The sequence below is a fragment of the Fistularia commersonii genome, chromosome 10, assembly GCF_037954325.1.
Source record: "Fistularia commersonii isolate RoL2024-O1a breed Wild chromosome 10, RoL_Fcom_v1.0, whole genome shotgun sequence".
Lineage (NCBI taxonomy): Eukaryota > Metazoa > Chordata > Actinopteri > Syngnathiformes > Fistulariidae > Fistularia > Fistularia commersonii.
This window is the reverse complement of record NC_141293.1, coordinates 8,729,129-8,750,614: the sequence shown is the minus strand read 5'-3', so window position 1 is coordinate 8,750,614 and position 21,486 is coordinate 8,729,129. Positions and strand designations below refer to the sequence as shown.

Here is a 21,486-nt window from a genome sequence, read left to right as displayed (position 1 = left end):
CTGTGTTTTTTTTTAGTAAAACAAGTTTGCCAAGGACACACTATTTCAAGTAAAACAAACAAATTACACAATAAATAAATTAGACCACGCTAGAGGCCCCAGTGGCCACCCACTTCAAGTGCTAATAATCAGCTAATATTTCATGTCACAAAATACGTGATGACATAAAGCAAGTGAGTCAGTCGACAAATTATTTGTATCAGAGTGTTTAATTCTCTTGAGCTAAAATTTGAAAGAGACAGCAACGTTCAAACAATAGAAACAATTATGAAAATGTGCATAAAAAAACAATACAAACAAAAACAGAACAAATAAAAAGAAGCCATTTAGAGAAGTGAAGCCTTAAAATATTATTTTGGTCCAAGTCTGTGAACAAAAAAGGGGGCACTTTTGAACAGAAGTTAAAAAAAAAAAGGCCACAATTTCTGCCAATAGCAGTAAATAGAACAAGAATGCAAATTTAGAACACAGTCATGACAACTATAAGCAAATATCCCATTGAAATCATATTGAAAATTAAAGCAATCACATTCAAAAAGCAGCTAAATATAAATATACACAGTGATCTGCTAATTTCCAAGTCAAGTAATCCAGCTATAAGAACATAGTTCTCCATTTGGAGAACAATGAATCTCGCTCTTTCTCTGCAATGACATATTCACCTCAGGAAGCTATTATGAATTTTTCCTTCAGTGCCCATCAGAATGGGGAAGGTCTGCAAAACTTGAGAAATGAGGAGTTTCAATACCAATATACACCATAAAAGATATATTAGAGACAGTGCAGAAAGTGCTAAGTTTTCCTCCATCTCTGTGCAATAAGCTTTCCCCCCCCAACAGTGTCATGCCTCTATTCACAGTTTGATGTTGGTCACAGTGTCATGGTTCTTCTGCAGGCTCTGCTGCAGCTCCCCAAAGAGCTGATCCCGCTCCTCAGCATCAAGTAGAATTTGCTGTGTTTCAGGAAAATAAAAAGATATGTCTATTAGCATGGCACTGACACTTAAAGAAACACTGCTGCCACCCTTTGGACATACTTTGCAGTACAACTCACAATCACTGAGTCGCCCACGGAACACATAAAAACATGCATTATTGACTGGCTTGTCTGTCCATGACCCCTTGTTAACTTATAAATGCTGTCTGTACTTCTGACTGATGCCGAGCAACGATCAAGTTTGATATCTACAAAAAACCATTTAAAAAGCATTTTAAGACCCCCTCAAATAAATTTATTGCCATTTTACAGCTATGAACAGATTCATTTAGCACATTTACTAAAGTACTGCAGCTCATCATCAAGAATGGAAAAGCAAATAGATGTCACCGGGGCACTAACAGCAAACAACGCAACTTTAATCATCTCTAATTGGTTGATATTTGTATCCAAGCAATATTTATGTATTTTCTCCCATGCCTATTTCTATTATGGCCAAACACAATGTAAATATTCTGCAGAGCATCACAATGTGTCCCACTATTACTTGGTCTCATTTGTACAACCCTGCTTTAAAATGCATGTGTTGATTATCACTTTCTTCGATGTAATGTTTGAGTGAAAATAAAATAATCTGAGTTTGGAGTCGTCATTATTCAGTCACCAGTATCAGACAAAATGTCCCTGGTACCTGGCTAAGTTCTGTGGAAATGAACTTTTGCAAAAAATATTGGGATTAAAAAAATGATGCTGATATGCAAGGCAAAACTGTCAATTGAAGTGACATCTAGAATGTAATTGAGTTTCTCAGATTTGTTTGACAGATCTGGTTTTGACCTTTAAGATCACTAGTCTATATACAATGAGAATGACTGTCAAAAAGTTGTTTTTTTTTAATTAAACGGCGTTGAGACTGTAAGAAACATACATTTTTTTCAGATCGTTAAGTCACTGAAAATTCTTCAGTTTGTTAACATTCTCTTGCCCTTCTATACATGAGCATAGTTAAATAAGAAATAAAAAAGCACCCCCTCCCAAAGAAGTGTAATCAATCTGTCAAACCACCTGTAAGTAAATACCTTATGGTATCAAAACACACTAGGTCTCACAACCTCTTCATTTTGGTCTGTGACGAAGTCAAATATGCCTTGTATCTCACCTCGATGAGTTTGTCTCGCTTCTCCAGGCTATCCCTCAGCTTCCTTTCCTCTCTCTCTCTGTCCTCTCTGTCACTTTGCCAGCCTCGATCGATTTCCCTCCTCTGCCTCTCCTTTTCCCTCAGCTCCCTTCGAGAGTCTGAGAGCTGAGTCATAAGAGAAGAGACCGTCTCGCTGTGGCTCTTCTGTTGGTTCTGGGGAGTGCAATAAATAATAACCAAGCCTGAACAAACATGTAGGTTTTGCAGACTACAAATCAGAAAGCAGAATAGATCCTTTCCCACCTGAATTACTGTCTGGTAATCCTGCAAGGTTGAAGTGAGTTTGGTGACCTCTTGGCACAGGGTGGCGCTGTTTCCCTCTTTGTCCTTCAACAAGGCCGCCAGCTGACCTTTCTTCAGGTTTAGCTGCGAAGCCAGGGAGGCCTCAGCTCCACCACCTGCTAAACCCTGACTGATGACAGAATCCGAGAGAGCCTGGAGGAACAAGAACCAGCTATGAGTATAACTTTAATCAGGGATGGAAAACAAGGACAACCTAAATTTGTTTGGTCTGAATATTGTTTTTCTGGATATGTTTTAACAGAAAATAACTACACAGTAATGCATCGGTTCTCATTATACAGTCATTTGGTTTGTTCACTTCTAGATTGGTGCTGTTAAGATGGAATTTTGAGATGTTACCAATCCTATGAGTTGGAAACCATTATATCAAAAATCAATTTACTTGCATTGTGCGATGGAAACAAGTAAACTGCAGCAATAGTTTTGCAATTTGATTTTCAGTGGCTGACCGTGACATGACCAACCTATGTTATGCAACATGTTGGCAAATTCAGTTGAATTGTGTTGGCTGCAAGACAACTCCCAATTTTCATAGAAGATCAAGTTAATGACTTTATGAGATTTTTTTAATGTATGTTCCAATATGTTAGATCCTGTTTGAAATCTTATGTGGCAGGATATGTGTAAACACTCACTCACAAATGCTGAAAAAGATTTTTTTCGCTTCCAATCAGGTGCAATTGGGATGCATTTGTAAAGAACCAACTGAGAGTGATGGCAATCTTATATCTGTTAACATATAAGAAGACTGAATAGTGTTCTTGTTTAACTCTATTGTAATTTATTTTTACATCTTGAGAAAGAATCTTACAGTTACTGCGTTTACACTTTTATCTTTCATATAAACATGTCTTGTTTTCATTCTATGGAAATGTGAAAATAATAGCATTTAAAAGGTTTATAGTTCTAAAACATCATCAGATTAAAATGAAAACTACTGGTGTTTGTAGTCATAGGGACAGCTCCTCCCAAAAACAGTGAGTGTGTTGTTCACTTAATTCTGTCATGCCCCTGCAGGAAGAGGAAAGTATGAATGTATTTACAAACCGCCACGTCTCGCTGACTGCTCTCCAGCTCTACTTTCAGGAAGTGAATCAGAGCCTCCTTCTCCTGCAGGACAGCAGCTAGGGCAATATCCCTCTGTCGCCACACCTCCCTCTCCTTCTCTACCTCCTCCAACTGTTGCTCCTTATCACCAAGAGACACTCGCAGATCCTGGAGGGGCATAACTAATATGAAACTTGAGGTTGACCAAACTGGATCACAAAATTGGTGAATTTGAGCTCCATTTTGTATCAAACTGACTCCTGATGGTGTGTGTTCTTACATTGATAACATCCTGATTGCATTGCAGCACAATGTTGAGTGTGTCAAGATCTTTTTCTCTGTCTCTTCCGGCCTTCTTCAGTGCCACTATCTCGCTCTCCATGCTCTTTTCCTTCTCAGTCATCTCATGGCTCAGCCTCTCCAGAGCAGTCTAAAGATGACAAAGAAATTAAGAAAATAAGAACTGAAAAAATATGTACAGTAGTCAACAATAATGATCGTGATCACAAACCAATAATAAGTTAGGGCTGTGTAACGAGACAAAAAACCCTATTGTAAACGTATAAAGATTCTGTATATGTCACTTACACATATTATCAAAGCTCTATAAAACTAATGACTGGTCTTTCAAAAGGCGATTTTATTTCTCAAAAAAATAAGAAGATACCAGGATTTCTTGTGATTTAATATTTAATATACTATTCTGATTCTGATAAGAGACATCATACAGACATAACATTGAAAGACAGCCAACATTATCAGAAAGGACGATGTTAGCTGACCTTGTTTTCAGAGAGGGTCTCTTTTAAACTCTCTGCTAGTTTCTCAGTGAGTTTATCGCCAAGCTCGTTGCCCCCTCCCTCCTCCATACACAGCCTTCGGATCACACCCATACAGTCCTGGAAAAACGGAAATATAGGTTGAGATTAATTTTGAAATACCTGGCTCTATATTTTAAAACTCAAACCTGCAACAAACTACAAGATTCAAAGTAACCTGATATTAAGAAATACTGACAATTAGAATACATTAGAATAATCAGGCCACTCTTTCTTTACAACAGCTTACTTTAACTTTCAAACTCCTGATGGTAGCTCTATATGAAAGGCTTATTTCTAAATGTAAAATTATATTTTGGTCAATGAATACCTTCCACTAAACAATATTCAGAAATGTCTATGGTGTCAACTCATCCCTGTACCTTGAGTTGTGGGTTGATCATTGACACACAACTAACTGAGGAAGAGACACTACCAAAGTCCCTGAAAACATTCTTCACTGATATTGCTACGATAATACGTGGTTAAACCAAACAAAAACAAACGGGATGCATATTTTGCGCTGCCTCTTTAAGGGTGTACAGAATTTCAAAGGCAAACAACATTCCAGACAGCTTTGAGGCGGAGACGATGGCAGCACTGCATGGATGACTGAACCCTGTCAGTCCTTGTTGGCCTCACCCACCTGAATCAGGCGCTCCCGGCTGTGCAGGGAGTAACCGAATCTCTGCAGCAGAGAACTGCCACCGTCCTCCTGGGCAGGCTGAAAAGGGAGGAGGATACGTGACATAGATTATTCCTAAAGTCAAAGGAGAAGTTCAAAGTGTGGAGTTTTCTCAAACTGTAATTGCCATCTTTGCAAACATTTACAGGACTAATCCTTTACTAGTCTGCACCAGGAAACCCAGGTTTCTAGACTGACTTTTTCACAATTTCTGCTTGGGTTTGACACATGCACAAGTATTAAAAATACAGGCAACCTTTGAAATCAATACAAATCTTTTAAAATGTATTATGTCATCCATTAGAAATTGGAAAAATTTATTTAAGGTAATCACTTTCTAGTTTTATTTTGGTCTTTAAATATATCTCTTGCTGATTTCAGATCATTACTTTTGGATTTTTTTTTTAGTGACACTAGGATCAGTATAGAATGGATTTTCTTGCTTGACAAGTGGGAAGCACAGTTCCTTCATCAGACACTATAATGGACACAAAAAAAAACAGGTATTTCTGGAAAGTCAACTATTAATGGGGATGTGATTATTCTTTTTTTAAACACCCTTAAATACTCCGGCCTCACTTGATCTGCTCTTTCTACATGTTTAAACCTGCTGTTGTTTCTACACATTTCAGTTCAATTTTTATTATCATTCAACTCGCTGAGTCATGTGAATACTTTCATTCGGATGAAGAATACTGTCAATGTTATTGTCTTTCATGAGACAACAGACCCTGGGGCAAACTCTACTGGTCGGGGTAGATTCCAGAGTCTGTTAATGTGTGAGGGGCCATTATTTCCACCTGTACAAAAAATGCGGAAATGCAGTCACACCCTTCCAGATGTCAAAAAAACAGCCTCTGTTCAGTGCTATGCACAGGGATCACCAGAGAGAAGTTTACGAGGCCCCTATGCATGAATGCAATGCTGTTCTATTAGAAACCATTCTTTCTTGTGTTGGGGAAAAAAAAAAAAAAATGTATGACTGGATGCCTATAGTATGACAATCTCATTATTATCATTGCATTTTAAAGTTATACATGACAGCAAATTTTAATACATACATATTTTTACACTTCCGTGAATGCAATTATTCAGATTGTAAATCATTGACTAAAAATCCATATAGGAATGATGTAAAAAAATGTGAGTGCTCACAGGAGTCCAGTCCACTGATCCATTGACCTCAATGGGTTTGCTTGCCCCATATTTTAACTCTGCTTCTAAGGTCTGAACACGGGCCAAAGCTTGGTCGAGTTGAATGCGCAAGTTCCCAATGGCACGTTGGAACCTGCCAGCTGATCTCTGAAAGAATAAAGTATTAGCAAATATGGTTGGCATTAAATATTGCAAAATTCATTAAAATAGGCAACTGTGCAGTAATTTATTTTGCTAGAGCAGATTGTGGTTGTGTCTTGCTTGACGTCTGTCTAAAAAAAATATTTTTAATAATGGTTTCTCCACAAGAGATTCATTTGTTTAGGGTCCCATGAGGAGTGTGTGTTGTAGTCGGACTCCTGGACTACCCTCAGATGTTCCAGGATGTGTCAATATTTAAAGTGAACAGCTCACAAAGAACACTCTTACTTTACAATCCACACACACACACACACACCCACACTTCTGGGTGAGGATGTATATAAACAACCTGATCTGGGCTTTCAGTTTGAACCGTAAGCTGGAAAGCTCTCTTATGGCCTGACACTGATCTGTCAAAGACTTGTAGTGGTTGATTAAATAATTTTGTTGTAGAAAAATGACTGATGACATTTATTATCTCAAGGACTTGAAAAATTATGGCAAAAGTCTTTGACACTGGTTTGTCTGAACTGTTGTTTAAAAATTTTAGGGTCTGTTGTTTCTGTATTGTATTGCTCTTTTTTTATGAATAAACCAAATTAAGGTCTCCACAAATGTTGTGAGAAAGATAGATAAAAGGGTGTCTATATACCACAATGTTCTTTCCCCAGTCACCCTGTCATACAATGCATATCGTCACCCTCTTAAAATAATCGCCTAAGTCATTTTTTTCAGATTTTTCAGGAAACACAAAAAACAGAACCATTTGACACACTCTTGACATAGGAAATTTCTACTAAAGGGGTAGAATGGCACAATCTGTTTAACTGAGGATGTAGGCAATTTTGCCAGAGGTGGTCAGCATCATGAGATGATTTAGGCAAAAAAAAAAAAAAATTTTTTTGTAAAAAAATGACTTAGGTGATTATTTTAAGAGGGTGATGATATTTAATATGAAAGACAAAGGTGAAACACTCACTTCACAATGAAGAGGTATGAAGTCATCCCTCAGCTTTGTGAGAACATCCCCGTCCTCGTCATCACTTTCATTCCTTCCATTCTCCATGTCCCCGAAGCTCAGCACCCTGTTCACTGAGGGCGATGCAGTGCCTTTAATGAAATTGTCTTTCCTCCCCAAAATTGGAATTCGGCTGCCTGATGGCGAATACACTGGCTTCCTCTCAATACATCTCAGCTCCTTCAGCACAAAGTTGACTGACTGATCATCTGGTGATTCAAATGCATTGTTGCAATCCAAAGAGTCCAGTGACTGGAGGGACTCACAGCGGGATGATGCCCGTAAGGACAGACTGGAGCCCATCAGTGAGGCGGGGCTGGAGTTGATGGATGGCACCCTCAGCCAGTGGAGCGGCATACTCTGGGATCTATCCCGCGTAAAGGCCAGTGGGGAGAAAGAGTTTAAGGGCAAGTGACGGGGAACCCCGCAAACTGACTCGTAGTCTGAGTCGGACACTCGTAAGGAATCACAGCCTTCACATCCTTTGCCCTTACAGCACCTTTTACCTGTTCTTATAAAATATGGGCACGTGTCCCACTTCTCTGACCAGCACTCGTACTCTGAGAGAGCCATATTCTCTTTGAGCATTTCCCTGTAACCCTCTTTCTCTGCCTCGCCATCCTCCTCACTCATGCTGCCCCGGCTCTGGAAGTCCTGTGGGTGTCTCTGTTGGTAATTGTAGCGAACCCAGCGTCGCATCTTGTCCCTCTCCTGGATCAGCTTGTGCAGCCTCTCTGATGAAAGAACCCTCACTCTGGCGATCACAGAGTCGAACTTGAAGACTCGCTCCAGAACGCACATGCATTTACCGCAGACAAACTCGCCCTGTCCGCTGCCCCTCGGTATAGATTGGCCCAGGATGTGGGTCAACACCGAGAGCAGGTCCATGCCTTTGGATGGCGATCCTAGCGATAACTGGGATTGAGACCCGCAGGAGCCCAGGGACAAAGTGCTGCCTGAAAAGAGTAAAAACATTTTCACAGTTTAAAATCTTCTACAAGAAAAGGATCTTGGCCAGAAGGTAAAAAACAAGAAAAAATATATCTGTCTATGTATGTATGTAATATATATATATAAAATTTGCTGAAAAGCAATATATACAGTAAAATGCAAAAAGAAATATATTTTTATGTGTCTTGAAAAGAAGACAATACCAGATTTTGTAAATTAGGATAAAATCCATAATTTTATGGGACTACAGAAATAATTGAATGAAGACAATTTTCTGCCATTTCCCCTCTAAAATATATGTATGAGAAAATTGTAAATGAATTCCATTATATTTAATGTGAAATTAGAAGATATCTATCTCTTAATAATTCAACTCTCGATGGGAAAGTAATACTTTCTGCATGTAACTAAATGTTGGATTTTATCACAACACTCACCACAGGGGCTGCTCTGTGATGACCGGGATAGGCTTCCTCCTCGTAGGGCCTCACTTGGGGTCTGAGGATGATTTGTCCTCTTATGTTTCCCCCCGAACAGCCACCGCCTCTGGTTACCCTGAAGAGCCCCTCCACAGATCCTACACAAGTCATTTTTACTCCTGAAGGACATTGTGGACTGGAAAATTCCTCCCTGTTGTTTGAAATCCTCAGAACTGAAATTGAAAAAAAAAAAGTATTTAAGTAGAGCTTTATATATATATATATATATATATATATATATATATATATATATATATATATATATATATATATATATATATATATATATATATATATATATACTTAATTCTTCTTAATATTCTTCTCCTTTCGGCATTTCCCTTCAGGGGTCGCCCCACAGCCAATCAACCCTCTCCATCTAACCCTATTCTCTGTATCCTCATCTCTGACAACTTTCATATCATCTCTCACTATTTCCATAAATCTTCTCTTTGGTCTTCCTCAAGACCTCCTACCTGGCAGCTCCAATTCCAGCATCCGTCTGCCAATATATTCACTATCTCTCCTCTGTACATGACCGAACCATCTCAGCCTGGCTTCTCTGATCCTCTCTCAAAAACATCTCACATGTGCTGTTCCTCTAATAGACTCATTCCTGATCCTGTCCATCCTGGTCACTACCAAAGAAAACCTTTGCATCTTCATCTCTGCAACCTCGAGCTCTGCCTCCTGTCTATTCGTCATTAGAACTGTTTCTTGGGCATACAGCATTGTTGGTCTCACCACTGTCTTGTACGCCTTTCCTTTCATTCTGGCTGATAGACTTCAGTATCCCCTCACACTTTTCTCCACCCTTTCCAACCTGCTTGAACCCATCTCTTCAACTCTTTTCCACAATCTCCGTTGCTCTGGAATGTTGACCCCAAGTACCTGAAATCCTCCAACTTCTTGATCTCCACTCCTTGTAGCCTCACCGTTCCACCTGAGTTCCTCTCATTCACACATATATACTCTGTCTTGGTGCAACTAACTTTCATTTCTCTCCTTTCCAGTGCATAACTCAATCTCTCTAGATTTTCTTCAACCTGATCTCTGCGCTCACTACAGATCACAATGTCATCTGTAAAATTCATGGTCCATGGACATATATATATATATATATATATATATATATATATATATATAAAATGTTCAAAAAATTCTCTGTTTTTCCCTTTTATTACAGACTGCTGGACATCAATGCCTCAGTGCGTTTTTCAGCTTCACAAGGCTTTCAGTCACTACTACAGACGGACTCTTGGCAGAGTTCTCAGCATCATTCTTATCAACACTTGTATCAGATGAACTGAGAGCAAACTGTCTCCATTTGTATTAAGTTAAAGAATATCAAAATCATTTTGTACTGTAATTTACAGAAAATGTCCAACATTTAGTTTCTCAACATAGTGGAGAGTTAAGATGATCAATTTCTGACAAAGTGTTGGCTATTTTATAAACACTAGTATATGGTGTGTATATGAGATATGAAACATTTGATTTGGAAAAACTTGAAAAGGATGAACTTGATCCTTTATAGTTGTCGTTCCAAAGACAAATAGAAGTACCCTGTATTCAAAGGTAATCTCAAAGTAAATTAAAATCTTCTTTCAGCTGTTCCCTAAGGGCTTGCCAGAGCACCAGTCTTGTCTTCAGTGCCACTGTATCTAAATCAGACAACAATGCTGATCTTACCACTGTTTTCTACGGCTTTACTTTCATTCTTGCTGATACTCATATTACACCTGACACTTTTCTCCACAAAGTCCAACCTGATGGCAAAAGTCTCTTCACTTCTGGTCTGACCCCAAGTACTTAAAATCTTGTGTATCTGGAAATGAATTCAAAAGTTTGGAATTACCGAAGTGCACTGGGGGTTAATTTAGCTGAAAGCGGCTCTTGATTCTTTCCTTAATGTTGGAAACTGGAAAATGAGACAAAAGACAGTTTTTCTCCCTGAAGGAAAACAGTCAACCTCAAACTGACTGGCCTTAACCTCGCACACAAATAGCCTGACAGAACGAAACCGGCAGCACAAACAAATGGAAACAAGACAAAATGATGAATACCCAAAATAAATGTAAACAAAAGAAAGTAAACACAGTGTATGAAAACTACTGAGCTTCCAGCTTAGTTTCGATCAATCTGATGCTTCATACAGACTTTCCTGTGTCATATCCTTACTTTTCAGGAGAACTCTTTTTGGGAAAAGTTTTTTTTTAGTTTAGTTCACATTTGAGTTTTAGGCATCCTTCTTGCACGTTTTTATTCTGCTTGTCGCTTCCATTCGTGCATCCGTGTATCTCCCTGTCTATTTAACTTCGAGTCTTTCTCTCCACGTCTTTCCCGGGTGGTTTCGTCCTGCAGCGTCACACGGCGGGACACGTCGACCTTGGGCCGCGCCGACACTCACTCGGTCCCTGAACGCAACACTCTGGACTCCGGACCACCTCCTCCCTCCTGACCGTCGATTTACATCAATAACATCTCTCTGTCGGTTAACTCAGGCCGTGAAACGCCCATTTCTGAGAATTATAGCTGAAAAGCGCCTTCGTGTCGCTCAGAAGTTTGATGTGAGAGCGTGTCGCTTCTGAAAAAGTCAACGACACGCGTGGACTGGACACACTTTCAACCCTCTCGCTCGGCTTCTATTTCAACACGCTGACGTACACCGCGGCGCGACGGGAAAATATCAACCGAAAGGAGAGATTCGCGGCGTTGACACAAGGGCTGTGAAAGTTCATTTCAGGCTTTCCGAAGCGGAGAGTGTGCGCACGGTTCTCTCTTCTTACCTGTCACGGTTCTACTCTGACCGTCAGTCCAGGGGAATCGACCCCAAAGCAGTTCGGAGGCCGTTGGAAATCTCGTCCGCCCGAACGAACGCGGCGGGGCAGAAGAAGGCGGGTGGGTGTCACCTTGGTGACGTCACCGCCCCTACCTGTTTGGACCAGGCGGTGATTGTGAGTCAAAGTGTCCGGATGGTGCGCCTTCCCTCCACATGGCTGCACCAACGAAACCTCTGACTTGAGTGTAAAAAGTGAACCAATGGCTTTTGAATCATCTGGAAGCTTCAGCATTTCTGAATACATAGTTGTCATTCTTTTTCTTCCCTTTTCTATATTTTTCTGTACCTTCTGAGACGTTTTGAATGAATGGCTTGCATTTAATTGGAGTTATATTCAGTTGATATTTTGGTTTAAAGATACATCCACGTTTCCAAACATCGGTTCCACTGACTGTTTTTGTGTGAACATGATCAACACAGAAAAAAAAAAATGATAATGACTCTGAATCATGTATTCGGGTCTTCAAATAAGAAATCATGGCCTTTTTAGCCAAAGTTTATGTGCCTGCTCTATACTTTGCTGTTTCAGATTATGTTTATAAACCAGTGTTGCATGAGATCAGAATCAACTTGTGTACAGTCATGGCCAAAAGTTTTGAGAAAGACACAACCATAGTAACATCTGGCAAACACCTAAAAACCCTAAAGGAACAGACTTTGTGAAAGGGTCATTCTCAAAACTTTTGGCCATGACTGTAGTCCTTGGTGTTTTAATTATTATGAAGGGCGGCTTTAAAACATTGTAGGTTTTGTATACAAAATGTTTTTGAATATAATTAAGTCTGAAATAAATCCAATTATTCTGGTTTTGAATCATAATATTCCTGTAAAGTTTGGATCTCACACGTTATTGCATCAGTCGGTTTGTTAATGTTATGTAGTAGGTGTGATCAGGAAAGTGATGAGGAGAAGATAATAAAGAAGACTCTCTTGACACTGTCTTGATTATAAAAATCAAAAAAAGTATGCCATCAAACAGACGCCTTGAGCTGCCTGCAGAGCATTTGACCAATGTAGATGTTCCCCGATCCGTGCATCTCACCAGGTTATGTAGATCTGTTGTTTATGTGAGCTGCCTCTGGGCATCTGGTCTTACTTCAAGAGCCACCTCTAATTTGATCAGAATATACAGTAATTCTCAAAGGCTTGGAGGCTTCAAAACATAAAAAGGCTCTTGACCTTAACATTCCAAACTTGCATATCTGTTGACTCCAGCAATATCTAAATTGTCTTTCCTACCTGAGGCTATCACACTTTTTAATTCCTCTTCCCTCAGCCGCAGGGAATCTTCAATCTTTGTAGTCACTGCTAACAGTTAAGACAATTCATATTTCATTATATTTCTTATTCTTCCTCCTTTCTACTATTATCTATTACTGTTATGTTTTTTACTTGAAACTCTGGCACAACAATTTCCTTCGGGATGAATAAAGTTGTTCTCATCTCATCTCATCTCAAAAGACAATTTTTTGAGCTCTTAATCTCCATATAGACATACTGCGAATTCCTGCCAACAAGGAGTTCAGAAACTTCATATGTGTTATTTCAGATCAACTGTATTCTAATAACAAAATGAAAAAAGATGCAAATAATGGCATTTTAGACTTTGCAAATGAGATTGATTAATGAATTATTTAGTTCAGATTCTGTTCCATAAACTTCCATTAGAGGTCAGTGTTGGCTTAGACAGGCAGTTACTCGACTTTCATGAGGCTTGGACGACAAATAAATGACGTATAAAATCAGCGCAGATCCTAAAATTATGCTTTTACTGTATGTGTGTATATATGTGTGTACACAGCATATATATACATTTTCAAATATTAAAACAAACAAATAAGGAAGTACAAAATGGACGTGAAATTTTAAATCATAGTTCGGATTAAATATATTTTAAGGACTATTCAATAGTTTTGCTATTGAGATAATTTCTAAAAATTCCCATTTTCAACAATTAAAAAACAGTTCTGAAAAATGCCATTTCCTGAAAAAAATTTAAGCAATCTAGGAAATGAGTTTTATTTGACTTAAAAGCTTGATAAAGACTCTTGAATGCAGCGTTCAAAAGTGGAGTTACACCACTCTTTATGTTCCATATCTGACAAAAAAATTACATCAATAATATATATATATAAAGTATTCAATTTCCTCATATTTCCATGTCTGTTCATATCATCACCATTAACTCTGAAAAAAATAATGTTTTCACTACATTTAAAAGTTATTTTCTTATGTAAAGACAGAACATTTAGACACAGGGCTGACATATACTGCATTTTCCCCAAATACTGTCTTCAAGCTCCACATTTATCAAATATATCACAGGAACAAAAGTTGTTTAAAAAAAAAAATCTGTACTTCCGGAATAATATTCATGATAATCTCTGAGACAAAGAAGTGAAGCATCTACATCCTGAGGAAGGTGCTTCTCATCATGTTGTGTTCATGTCAGCCACTTCTCCATGCAGCTGGTGAAAACTGTGTAGTTCGAGTGCCAGTTGATATGTTGGACTCCTGACTGGACATAGACAAATAGATCTCCTCGTGCCTCCAGTGTCTTCAAGCCAAAAGTGTCGTTTCTATAAAACTTTCAAAAACATTTTTTTCTCATGTTAATTAAAGAAAAAGATCTTCCATGTGATGAGACCAGCAACAGCAACAAATGAACAGCAACTCACTGACCCCTCGAACAGCAGGAGACAGAAAAGCATACAAACTGAAGAATGACATATGTATGATGAACGGTAAAAATCAAAAAGTAAAAGTTCAGAAAAATTACAACGACTAGGCAAATATTTTTAGTGTTTCAAAATTCGACACATTCAAAACACAAAAATACAGCTGCCCATCACTCCAGTTGCTGTCAGATCTAAACATGAACAATTCCTTTTTTGGAACCTAAAGAAAGTAAGATGATCTGAGAGTACAGGTTGAGGTCAAAGTTTAGAGGATCTGAGAGGTACATACCTCCTGGTTCTTCATTTCAACAATGTTCTCCTTTGTGTCATAGAATCCAAAATGACTGCAGATAGAGGAAACATGGGTTCAGTTAAAAACTGTGGAAACTTTAACACTGTAGTCTGTGAGTTTGAGAACTGGAACTTGCTGCACCTGAGTTTGAGAATCAGAATGCTTTTTATTGCTATAAAAACACTGCTGATACAATGAAATTGTTAATTCTTTCAGCCAGAGTTTTAACCTGGTTCATGACCCTTTTTTGGCAGATTTTCTGTGTTTGCTATCACAGATATTTATTTAAGTAGCCAAACCAAGGAAAAAAAATAGCGGAAGAGAATTTTTTTCAAATAATATTTAAATTTTGGGGTGGGGGGGTGTGTGAATTATTCGGAAAAAAAAAAAACTATTTCGGATCTCCTTCATGAAGATGGTTGAAAAATAACATTTTTGTTTTTAGAATTTCTCTTAGAGCTCTGTAACAATTAGCCAGGTTATTTTTGTGATTCTTTTTGCAGAAAATAAAGAAACTATATATTTCTGAAGTTCAGACATAAAACCAGTGTTGAAACATTCTGAGATAATGATGTGGTCAAATCAGATACTTTTGCTATTTTTGTCAACTTCTCCAGAATTCTGACAGCATTATTCCATTTATTTATTTTTTTATTGTTATTATTCCATTTATCAAAAAAATAGCAAATGTTTTTTTGGGAATTACTGTCTTGTTTACTATGGCCTGGTTAAAAAACCTAAGGCAACATTTCGTTTCTCCTGGTCACAGCAGCAGTCTTGTTACTTGTTAAGGACACTCTTGTCAACTCAATATCTGTACAATTAGTTAAAAAGCTGGCACGAAGGAATGCAGCTGAAACCTGGACTGCCAGGGTGTGATGACGCCATCGTCTGGCCCTCCAATCAGTACCAGCTTCTTGATGCGCAGGAAGTTTTCCCTCCAGGCTGAAGTTGCAAAACGGAAAGATATGTGGTTTTGGTGAATATGTACATAAATGTATGTGTGTGTGACAGTGACACTTACACCATTAAGGGAAGTTATATTTACACTTCATCTCTTTGTGGGAACGGTCTCCATTGAGAAAGGCCAGGAAATTGTTGCTCTGCAAATAACGGGTCTGTTGGTGAGGGTCTGTGGGGAGACAAAAACGTTCATTATGTGTAGTATCTTTAATACTTACTTTTTGGATTGTCACTTACAGCTATTAATCTCACATAAATACTTTCTGACTTATTGTTTTGTTGTATTTGTTAAATCTATTGCGTTATTATATCATATCTTGTGAAACTTAAGGATAATTATATTTAATTTAGCATACTTTATCAATTATATTATTTCTTAGATTTATTTCGATGATTTTTTTAAAGTTATTCCTTATTGAAATTTCGTAAATTTCTTGTTCATTGCTTGAAAAGCAATGAAAAAAATCTTTTTGAATAATGATAGTCCTGATAATGTGACATACTATTTTCACTTCATTTAATCAACCATATTAATAAAACAACTTTCATATTTAGCTGGACCCCACATAAAAAGTTAAAAATATCTTACCATTCCAGTAGTCGCAAATAGACACTCTCTGCCCGAGTTTGTTGTAGCAAATATGAAACACGGTTTTCCTCATGTATTCAGGGAAAACCCACTTCAGGTAGCGTGTGTCTGTGGATTCAAACAGTTGAACAGTTAAGTACGGTTTGCGGTGACAGCAGAGGATCTTAAAGCACAACAATGGTCACTTTAGGGTTACAGACAAATTAGATGCTGACCTCCATACTGGCCGGCCTGCGGTGATGACAGTGAGATAAAGGAGTGGACATTGTGGTCAGGAGTTGTAGAGAGAAGTGCTCGACAAATTAGACCCCCTGTGGGAAATAAAGAACGGAGAGTTGAGAAACAGCTTTGATAGCCCACGTTAACTGCTTAGTTAAACTTAATATCAAGGTTCATTTTAAAAGCCTAGAGACAGCTAAGAAAATAGAAGATACTACAAAGTCACCCAAAAAAGGAATGACAAAGCACATGCTTTAAATGTTCAGTCATTTAATATAGTAAAAGCAATTGACAGCAAAAGGATATGGTAACATTGGACATTGTTTTGTTAGTCATGTTTCAATGTATACATTTTGTATTTTTAATATCCTTGTGATTAACCGTTAACTATTTAGATTTTTGGGCAAGTGTAGGAAACTTCTTCTTATTTTTCTTCATCAAAATCACAATACTTTATTGATCCCCATGGGGAAAATTGCTTTTTGATGACAGCAGCTCCGACTCAGAATAAAGTAAAGAAGAATCAAAATAGAACTTAAAAAAATAAAATCGAAATAATAAAAATAAAAAATTGTAAATATCAAAACATATAAAGTTAAAGGTATGTAAACAAATATATGAAATTTATGTGCACGTGTATTTACAAGTACAAGTATATATTTTACATAATTTTGAATGTATAATTTTACATTTATTTAATTTTTTGTTAATACTTAGGTAAGTTCAAATCTAGGTTTAACCTTACTGATACATGGTTTTGAGTAGGTCTGTAACTTACTACCTTTTTTCATTACATTTTTTTTAATTCAGTAGAATTTTGCTCGTCTTCTGCAAGTGTATTTCAGTTTAAGGTAAATTAGACTCAACCATGATCTTCAAATTGAGGAGTAGGTTATGTAATGTCACTAAATTTGTCCCAAGTCACAGAACATATCATTAACAGGTTTGGTGATGAGTGGTAGATAAAGTCCATTTAATGTCCATTAATCTGGACAAGACCAGGTCTAAAAAGTCTAAAGGTCTAAAACCTTCCTGAGATAAATGTCAGATATGGCCAAAATCAGTAAATCAGTCCTTTATGCATCTTTCCAAAGTAGCTCTTTAGCAACTTTGGCCATTTTATTATGACATGCTGACTGAACTGAAGAAGAGTACTATTTGTTACCTACCATTTCATTGGAGTTCACTTGTTCGAGAACACAGCCTTTACCTGAATATGCTACATTAGACTTAGGTCAAAACACTGCCTGAATAAACTGCTTTTGTTAAGAGATTATGTAGGTTGTTGTGTAGGCATTCAATTTTTCAAAGTGCATTAAAATAAATATGGCAATCAAAATGTTATCCATGGAAGTACAGGGGAAAAAAAACACACACACACCATCTGAACATACCCCTTCAGGACGTACTAATGTGTTTGGTAATTTTGGTCCTAGCATATGGACTACTACGAGGTGAATATTATATATTAAATACTCTTACTCTCTGTGTGTGTGTGTGTGTGTGTGTGTGTCTCCAATCCTTGCTATTCTTATATGAAAAAGTTGGTCTTATTAGGGACACAAATGAGGAGTAAGTAAGGTGTGTGGGTGTGTGACTGGATGTTTGATGATGTCTTTATGCTTCTCTGACTTCTAACCAGTGAGACGCAAAACCTTGTAACAGAAAATAAAATATTTGCCTTTCTTTTTTTCACATTCAGTTTCCCAGCAGTCCTGACAACACTAGTGTTTGCCCTTCATGCCTCGACGCTCTGGGAGCCCCTGAGGTCCTTGCTTCAGGAAATGGTGCATTCTTGTCCAAAGAATTTGTATCATAATGCCATTCAGTCAGAGTTTATTTCAAATTCTGACAACCTGAGGGACTATTTGCATCTACTCCATACATTTTGTAGGTGATCTTATGGTTTCCAAAAAACAAAAACATAGCTGAAATACAAACAACTCATTGAGATATTTTTTTCCCCTAAGTAAAAAGTACTTCATTTTTTTAAGATTTAGGGTTTCGTTTTTTCCCCATGTATCTTTTTGACTTTTTCTTGGAATATCTGCTACTTTCCTACACAAATTGTGTAGGAAAGAAAATGTTTATTTTCTCTGCAGCCATTCTACACAAACTAGCTCAAGGGCCATCCACACTTGCCCTGCATCCCGTTCTTTGTGAATGTCTCCTCAACTTTCTGCATCGCAGACCCAAGCCCGTGAAGATTGGTATTAGGACTTCATCCAGTATTATCAAAAACACAGGCATTCCTTAAGGATGCATCCGCAGCCACATCCTCTACACCCTGTTCACCCATAACTTTGTGGCCTCTCACAAAGACAGCATCATCCTAATGTTTGCCTACAGCACCGCTGTGATAGGACTCATCACTGGTGGGGACAAAGTGACCAGTCTGATGTGCGGACAACAACCTCAACCTCAACACAGACAAGACAAAGGACGCTAGGAAGGAGGAAGACCTCATTGGCCACCATTGGTCAAAATGGTGTATAGTTCTGTCTGCATAGTTTAGAAATTTCTATTGTACCTTTTACAGACGAGTGAATCCCCTAGAATCAAACCTGACAACCACAGTAGCTCCATATACATACATGTTTTCTCATTTCCTCCCTTAATACATGATATGATATGATATGATATGATATGATATGATATGATATGATATGATATGATATGATATGAAGTTAGTTGGTGAGAGAGAAGAGGATGCAGAAGCCAGGTTAGATGGAGGCAGATAATAAGGGGAGAAACATGAAGGCAACAGCTGAATGGAAAAGATGTGCAACCCAATGTCGGTATGTGTGACACGGACATCGTATTTGTAATGAGAGCCCCAATTGTGCTGAAGTATAACAGCAAAAGAAGCAAACCTTGTGAGAAGCACAGAAGGTGGACTCCATCAGGAGCTTTTTTCATTATGGGGTAAATGGCTTTCCTGAAGCCTTGGACTTGCTGCCACATTGGCTTCAGACTGTACAGGTAGTCGTACAGATCTACCACCGTCACCTCCGTGCCGGGATGAACCTGGAGATCAGATTAGAAAACAGAAAAAAGGCTTACACACAAACTGACTCAACTGGACGAGTGTTACAAATCAAGGGAGTAACTGATTTAATCAGTGGTCACCAGCCTGATTATGTTATCAGGCAACTCAGTTTGACAGAAATGTTTATCTTGTGGGGGGAAAAGAGAATGGTGAGTGTAACCTTGAAACTGTTCCAGTAACTCTAAAAATCACTACTCTAAATATTAAGTGTTTTATCCCAAACAGATAAAATAAAATATATTTTTCAAGATATAAAAAAAATTTACAATTACAAACAATATAAAGAAGTAAAATTATAAAGTTATTGGAATGGCTCTTCACCTACATTAATGTGATATGAAATACTTTGCTCCAAAATACATGCTATTTCACTAAAACATGTGAACTATTACTTTCGATTAGATACTTTATAGTATTACATTAATGAAGTTTAAAGTGAGAAATTTGGAAAAAGGAAGAATTGAAACTGAGGTGATACAATCAATAAGAAATAATTTAACAAATGGATGAGGTTCAAGTAGTAAATCTACAAATCCTCTTAAATTAAGTATTTAACTGGAAAATCTGTGGAAAAACACATCTTAAATTAAGACTAGTAATGGTGTCAAACTTTTACTCACATAAAGGGAAAAAAACAAACTTTGAAATTTTTATTTCACATTTTTTAGCCTTTTCCTCATGTAATGGTCACATTATTTCCACAAATTTGAGAATGCCTCTTGCAAATCAGTCACTATATAATCTTAAGAGTTTATCCCACACATTCCATAGGGCCTGCTTGTGTATTATCAGTACATATTTTTCTTCCAAAATAATTTCTTTTTAACAAAGTTTCTTTTGCAACTTTTGATAGATACATTCATCATTTTCTATTTGCAAACTTTCACAATTAGCAACATGAATACATGATGAAATTATGAAAAAATGGTGAAAATGTTTTTACCTTTCTGATGTAAAGCGACATGGTCTTGAACTGCCTTGGTGAATCAAAAATTCCATGAACGATGATGATGGGCTTGTAGGCTTCTATGCTCATTCTTGTCAGCTGTTGCAGCAGCAGCAGCATCAGAGTGTGCTTCTTCATCTCAGTATGTCAGAAGATAGGGGGTCCTCAGATGGACTGTCCACAGATTGAAGGCCCCCAGAGGGAGGATTTGAGAGACAGGACCGACTAAGAACCTTGAATGCTACTGATGTGTATCAAGTTCTATTTGGAGTATTTAACAGTGTGTGCATGAACTTCCTGATCAATGAGCTTCCTCATCTTGTGTCCTGTGTGGGTGTGTTTCTGTGTGATGAAAGATCACTGCTTTAAGTAAAGTTTTCATCAGCATACCCACAATCTTATAACATTAACCCACCATGCTCAAAAACATAGGTGAAACATTTTATCATTGATAAACACATAAATGCATAAAATAACAACAATGAACTACGCAGTCTGTGTCATAAATCTTATGGAACATGTTACTGTCAACTAAACGCTTACAGATCAGGTGATTCACAATGAGCACAAAGTAAATGCATTTGCACTTTCAAATCTCAGTCAAAACCACACAAAAGTATTAGATAATATTTAAATACCACATAGATATATTTGACAATAACAATTGTTTAACAACATGAGTGTCAAACAAGGCAAGAAATTACAGGAAAAATTCAACCTACTAATTCATGTGGATGGTGTGTGGTGATTTTCCAGGCTAAGCAGTGTGAAAGCAGAATAGCAGGAATTAAAACACAAATGTCAGTGGACACAATGTACACAAATGTTTAATGCATACATTATAACAATTACTGATTGTCGTGAATTATTTGATATAAATGTAATTTTAAAAAAGGGTACAAGTGGCACTAATGTGTACGTCGTGCCTATCTGTTCTACAAACAGAAAATCTGAATAGGTTTGTAATCTGCACTCATCACGGGTTGCATGCTAGTGATTGTTTTCTCCTGACAAGGGCAGTCTTGAGCGCCTTCCTCAGTATATATCATTATGGTTACAAAAATTAGCACCCAAGAAAGATTCGTTCAGAACTCAAATTCAGTCCCTGACTAAGAAAGGCAGATACATGAAAATTCCGTGAATTTTTCATCAAAATTAAAGTCGGTTTGCTTCGCTG

At 37.6% G+C, this 21,486-nt stretch overlaps 2 protein-coding genes across 4 annotated transcripts; both read right to left on the bottom strand.

Annotated features, from left to right (window-relative positions):
* Positions 1-196: 196 nt before the first annotated feature.
* LOC147230293 (uncharacterized) lies at positions 197-11,952 on the bottom strand. Of its 3 annotated transcripts, XM_086153601.1 has the most exons (12): positions 11,521-11,950; positions 8,690-8,904; positions 7,568-8,257; positions 7,263-7,375; positions 6,143-6,289; positions 4,949-5,026; positions 4,267-4,383; positions 3,765-3,914; positions 3,485-3,652; positions 2,378-2,569; positions 2,096-2,287; positions 197-952 (listed from the first exon to the last, which is right to left on the bottom strand). In XM_086153601.1, the coding sequence occupies exons 2-12, from the start codon at positions 8,859-8,861 to the stop codon at positions 854-856; spliced, it is 2,118 nt and encodes a 705-aa protein (XP_086009727.1). In that variant the 5' UTR covers positions 8,862-8,904; positions 11,521-11,950; the 3' UTR covers positions 197-853. The 3 variants fall into 3 exon arrangements, with proteins under 3 accessions (XP_086009727.1, XP_086009725.1, XP_086009726.1); XM_086153599.1 differs by having other exon boundaries at positions 7,263-8,257; positions 11,521-11,951; XM_086153600.1 differs by lacking the exon at positions 6,143-6,289 and having other exon boundaries at positions 7,263-8,257; positions 11,521-11,952.
* Positions 11,953-13,320: 1,368 nt separating this feature from the next.
* Positions 13,321-20,559, bottom strand: LOC147230292 (lysosomal thioesterase PPT2-like). The gene is made up of 8 exons (XM_086154359.1): positions 20,307-20,559; positions 19,188-19,341; positions 16,311-16,406; positions 16,096-16,203; positions 15,592-15,675; positions 15,404-15,488; positions 14,541-14,595; positions 13,321-14,160 (listed from the first exon to the last, which is right to left on the bottom strand). Exons 1-8 carry the CDS (start codon positions 20,445-20,447, stop codon positions 14,017-14,019), a joined length of 867 nt encoding a protein of 288 aa, XP_086010485.1. The 5' UTR covers positions 20,448-20,559; the 3' UTR covers positions 13,321-14,016.
* Between the last annotated feature and the right edge of the window lie 927 nt (positions 20,560-21,486).

Bases quoted from the DNA above. Each gene is read 5' to 3' on its own strand.
- LOC147230293 (XM_086153599.1), bottom strand. From the start codon at position 8,861: ATGTCCTTCAGGAGTAAAAATGACTTGTGTAGGATCTGTGGAGGGGCT. The intron at 3,653-3,764 runs GTAAGAACACAC...ATGCCCCTCCAG, and splicing joins GCAATCAGGATGTTATCAAT to GATCTGCGAGTGTCTCTTGG. The intron at 953-2,095 runs GTGAGATACAAG...CCTGAAACACAG, and splicing joins AGCGAGACAAACTCATCGAG to CAAATTCTACTTGATGCTGA.
- LOC147230292 (XM_086154359.1), bottom strand. From the start codon at position 20,447: ATGAAGAAGCACACTCTGATGCTGCTGCTGCTGCAACAGCTGACAAGA. The intron at 15,676-16,095 runs GTAAGATATTTT...GTCTCCCCACAG, and splicing joins TATTTGCGACTACTGGAATG to ACCCTCACCAACAGACCCGT. The intron at 15,489-15,591 runs GTAAATATAACT...TTGCAACTTCAG, and splicing joins TTCCCACAAAGAGATGAAGT to CCTGGAGGGAAAACTTCCTG.